Raw genomic sequence first — 4,733 nt, forward strand, 5'->3', positions numbered from 1 at the left:
TTCTAGTAATGTATAATTCGGTAAAAAAAAAAGTAACCTTAATTAGTAAATAGCTTATAATAAGCAGAATTTTGAAATTAATTATCACAAATTCTTCCATAATTAGAAGCGGTATAATTCAAAAGAGATTTTGGCTGGGACAGAGATGAAAGTATCCAATAGAATAGGGTGAAATAGGCTGAACCGTTACAAAAATGGGAAATATGTATGAAAAATAAAACTATGATAAGTTTGTATTACTATTATTATATAATTTTATATTTAAATATTTGGAATTATTTTGGTTAATAAGTTTTTCCCTTCATGTTTTTGATTGATAAATTAAATCCACTGAAAAAACAGACTAAATAAAGTTGTTTATTCCCAATCTCTACTCTATCGTTTTTCTTATTTAGGTAGATTGAAAGGATTTTTTTAAATAGGTGTTTATATTTATATTATTTTTGCCTTCAATACGTAGGTAAGATTTTAATGCCTCATTTTCGTTCATATCAATCGCATCGTTCCAAAGTGCTTATGCTCCTACCTTCTATATGTATCCTTTAAGAAATCCTTGATAGGGGAACAAAAAAACGTATGTCACAAGATCTCTTAGGTTCGGCTGATCCATCATCAGTCCAAGATACACCTACTGGTACCAAATTTCAGATTAGTTGGAAGTGATCTAATACAAGACTGAAAGGACAGCAGTGAAAAAAAGTAAAAACGTTTAAAAAGGGAATTATGAAGAAATATTACCCCCAACAGTTTTTAAATTACGTAATATATATTACAAAACATATCATAATTTATCATCAATAACTTAAGCGTTATTTGGTTAAAATTTGTATATCATAAAAAGGTCTAACTAATCAAGAAACATGAAAAACGAACATGAATATATGAATAGTAGTCTAGAAATGGCTAACAATAAATAAAAATCACAAAAAAAATTCTTCCAGGGGAATGTTTGCGGTGAGTTTGGCCAAGTATTGGGTGATTGCTACATCACATCCTCTCTTAGCAATCTCTAAGGGCCTGAAACCGTCGACGTTTCGGTATTGAACTTCCGCACCTTTCTCTACCAAAGTTATGACTACTTTTAGGTTGTTATTGGTCATGGCCCCGTAGTGCAGGGGGGTGTTGCCGTTATTGTCGGGGCAGTTGACCTCCGCACCGAGGTAGATAAGCGTGAGGACGGCATTGACACTCTTGTGAACGACTGCGTAGTGGAGGGGGGTCATCCCGCACTTGAGCGTGTGGTTGATGTTGGCCCCGTTCTCATGGAGGATTCTAATGACGTCAGAGTATCCCGTCGTAGCTGCGAGGAAGATGGGAGTGACCCCTCGGAAAGTTTCCGAGTTGACGTCAGCCTTGCATTTGACTACCAGCCTCTCGACCGCCAGGAAGCGGCAACACCTGACCGCGTGGTGCAGTATCGTCAGGCCTGCCCTGTCGGTTCGTTTCGTGTCGATAACACTGCAATTGATTTCGTCGAAGCGTCCTTCGAAAAAGTAGTCCCGCAGCTTATCCTCTATATCGTTGGGAAACATGGTCATTACTCGAAGGTAAAGATCTGTTATCTTGTCCGGTCTAATAGTCTGTACTGGTATGTTTTCTTGTTCATTGGTTTTCTTCTTATGCTTTCGGCCGCCTCTTTTAGTTTTTTTAACTTGAGTGGGAATGACGTTGTCCTCCTTTGTGGTGGTCGACCTTTCAGTGAGAACTCTATCGGAACCATCCAGTTCTGAGCTTTCGTTTTTTGAGGAGTCCTTATCTCTAATACTCAGAGTTCCGAGCAATTCGTGAGGATGAGACGATTCGACTGGATCGTAATATACTCTTACTCTATTTGGTGATAATTCGACTTCCTCTGGAAATGTCAAATAAAGCAAAAAAAAATGGAGAGAATTTCTTCAAAAATCTAAAATTACCATTCTGACTACTATTGGAAATGAATGTTTCATTAGAGTGTTATTTTAAAAATGTGAGATATAAATAATATAATTTAAAAACTATAGTCAGCCAGGATTACGAAGGTAGATGGCTGCAAGTGTGTGGGAGACTTTCTTAGCCAAATCTATGAGCAAATCAGCCCCTTCACTACTGGCGATCTCCCTACGTAAACCTTCCTGACTATAAAATTACTCAAGATGCATTGAAGTAATTTGAGATTTTAATTTTAATACCGTAAAAATCAAATTTTCGAGTGTTAATTTTTGTTCTATTTACTTCTGAATTTATATTTATGAACTTGCAATAATGAAACTAGCTGGGGAAAAAAATCGCTTGTTTTAAAAATAAAATAAAATTTCAATTAATTGTATTAATAGTTTTGTATGTAAAATATTTGAAAGAATTAATTTACGTTAAATAATTGTAATCTGGCCAGAAAATGGATTTAAAAAAGTAAAAACTCAATTGTTGGAAATTGAACGGTCACTTTTAATTTGAATTATCGGATTTACTGAATTTTGAGTTATCTAGGTATAAGGATGTAATTGTAAGCACATTTATATGCTCCATAGACAAAGTCCAGTCGTTTAAGAATCTCACTAACACGCATGATAATTTGCCATCTTGCTAAGAAAACATAACGAGTCTAACGCCCGAATGCACCTTATAGAGGCTTTGAGTTTGTCTTACCGTCATTTTCATTTCGAGTTACGAATTTAGTATTCTGGCTAGGTAGTTCAAATTTATTTACATATGAATAGAGGAACAAATTTTACTTCGAAATCTATTGTTTGGTTCTTTTTTTACTGAACGAGTTTCGAATCATTGATTTTTAACTATCCAAAATGTAATTTTTGGATTAAGTGTGTACTGTTTACGAGGGAAACCAAAAAAAAAACAACTGATATTATTGGTTTAACGCAACTAATCTATGAGGTCTATCATTTATCAATACCTAGTTTTTTTTCTATATCCTAGGTCAGGGTTTTCCTACAAAGGATTACTTAAACCGGTAACTTACTAATCCCCCCCCCCATACTCAAGGATAGAATTTAAATGTCAATGCAATCTTGATATCTGATGGTTTTAATTGACTGGGTGAGTTACACAGGCGTCCAACTGTTATCCTATAATCGATATCCTATATTTAATTTTTATTTACCTCATTGTCATATATTTATTGCTATATTCTGTGAGATAAATGAGGAAATTATCCACGGTTATCTAAAAATGTTTTAAAACGCAAATAAAATCATCTTAAAGTGAAAAATTCTGTTAATTAATTTTTACCATTGGTTTAAGTAGACGTTTGATTTTTAACCTCGTAGATAAGTTACGTCATAACGTGTTAGGATTTTTAGTGTGCCCGACCGTGGGACAATGAATGTATTTCGAAATTGTATGCATACATTTTTATGAACTACAATCTGTAATTATTATTTTTTGATTATAAAGTATTTAATGCATTTGTATGCATTATGTTATAAGTATATTTACATAGTGATAAATATTAAAAAAAAAAAGATTAACAGTTTAAAATTCTGAATCGATTCTAGCAATAAGATTCAGGCTACATAATCCGAATCAGGTCTAGGTTCAGGTTGAGGTTCAGGTTCCTTGCAACGCGATACCTTCTTTGATTTCCTTTTCTTTTTTTTTTGTTCTTCAAGCATTTTTTTTCTTTCCCATTCCTCTAAAGCTTCTTTCACTTCCGTGAAGCCATATTTCCTAGCCACATCCAAAGCGGTCTCTCCCGAATTGTTTGCGATGTCCGTGCGAGCACCTAAGTTAAGAAGAGTCTCGGTCAAGCCGCGATTCCGCGTCCTTATGGCGATGTGGAGAGCCGTCTCATTTCCCCTGCTTGGGGCGTCAACATCCAAGCCGACCGAGTGGAAGTACTTGACGGCCGAATCATTACCGTAGTAACAGGCGGCGTGGATCGGAGTCAATCCGCGGAAGTACTCCGGAGGTGGCATGAGCTTGGCTCCAGCTTTCACGAGCATCTTGATGATGCGCACGTTGCCTCCAGCAGCGGCCATCATTATCATCGATTGGCCGGTGCCAGTTATGGCATTCACGTCACCCTTCCTCTTGATGAACTTGCGGGTGGCCTCTTCCGCCACGTAACGCACCGCCATGTGCAGTGGGGTAAAACCGTCATAGTATGTAGTATTCACGTCTACCCTCCCCCTGCTAATTTCATTTATTGTGTTCCTGACTATAGCTTCATCGGGCATGCCCGCAAATTCATCTGCTATCCAGTCTAAATTGATTGGAGGAAACTTTGGAACGGTCGATTTTGGCAACTGTGACAGACCTAGGCGATCTTCACATTCACTAGGCAGGGGCTGGGGTTCCTCACATCTACTAGTAGAAGGTTGAGGCTCTTCTGTATTAGAAGGTTCGCTCCTCTTACTCGTATTTCTCTCGTGTCTTAACTTGGCATATGTTTTTCCTTTTTTTAAGGGGACATTTTTTTTATTTCTAGGAGATATCTTATTTACACTTTTTACCTCTTTATTTTCAATTTTTTTGTCACCAGAAGATTCTGACTTCTTACTGCCATCGTTTGACTCTTTATTTTCCGAGGATTCTAACTTCTTATCTCCATTCTTTGACTCTTTATTTTCACTTTTTTTATCATCGGAAGATTCTAACATCTTACTTCCATCCTTTTTCTCTTTATTTTCACTTGTTTTGTCGCCAGAAGATTCTAACATCTTACTTCCATCTTTTTTCTCTTTATTTTCACTTTTATTGTCAACAGAAGATTCTGACTTCTTACTTCCATCGTTTGA

At 36.4% G+C, this 4,733-nt stretch overlaps 1 protein-coding gene across 2 annotated transcripts in view; it reads right to left on the bottom strand.

Moving 5' to 3' along the window:
• The window catches only part of LOC106678861 (ankyrin-1), a 40,631-nt gene that overhangs the window by 2,743 nt on the left and 33,155 nt on the right, over positions 1 to 4,733 (bottom strand). The window contains exon 5 of one of the 2 annotated variants that reach the window (XM_067046726.1): positions 1,859 to 4,687. The exons of the other annotated variant lie outside the window; for it this stretch is intronic. Coding sequence (XP_066902827.1) covers positions 3,501 to 4,687 — 1,187 coding nt within the window. The 3' untranslated portion in view covers positions 1,859 to 3,500. Of the gene's footprint in view, positions 1 to 1,858; positions 4,688 to 4,733 lie in introns of those variants that run through there. 2 annotated transcript variants of the gene reach the window in all.

Source organism: Halyomorpha halys, unplaced genomic scaffold, assembly GCF_000696795.3.
Source record: "Halyomorpha halys isolate HHAL.00 unplaced genomic scaffold, Hhal_1.1 Scaffold164.1, whole genome shotgun sequence".
In the NCBI taxonomy this organism is placed as follows: Eukaryota; Metazoa; Arthropoda; class Insecta; order Hemiptera; family Pentatomidae; genus Halyomorpha; species Halyomorpha halys.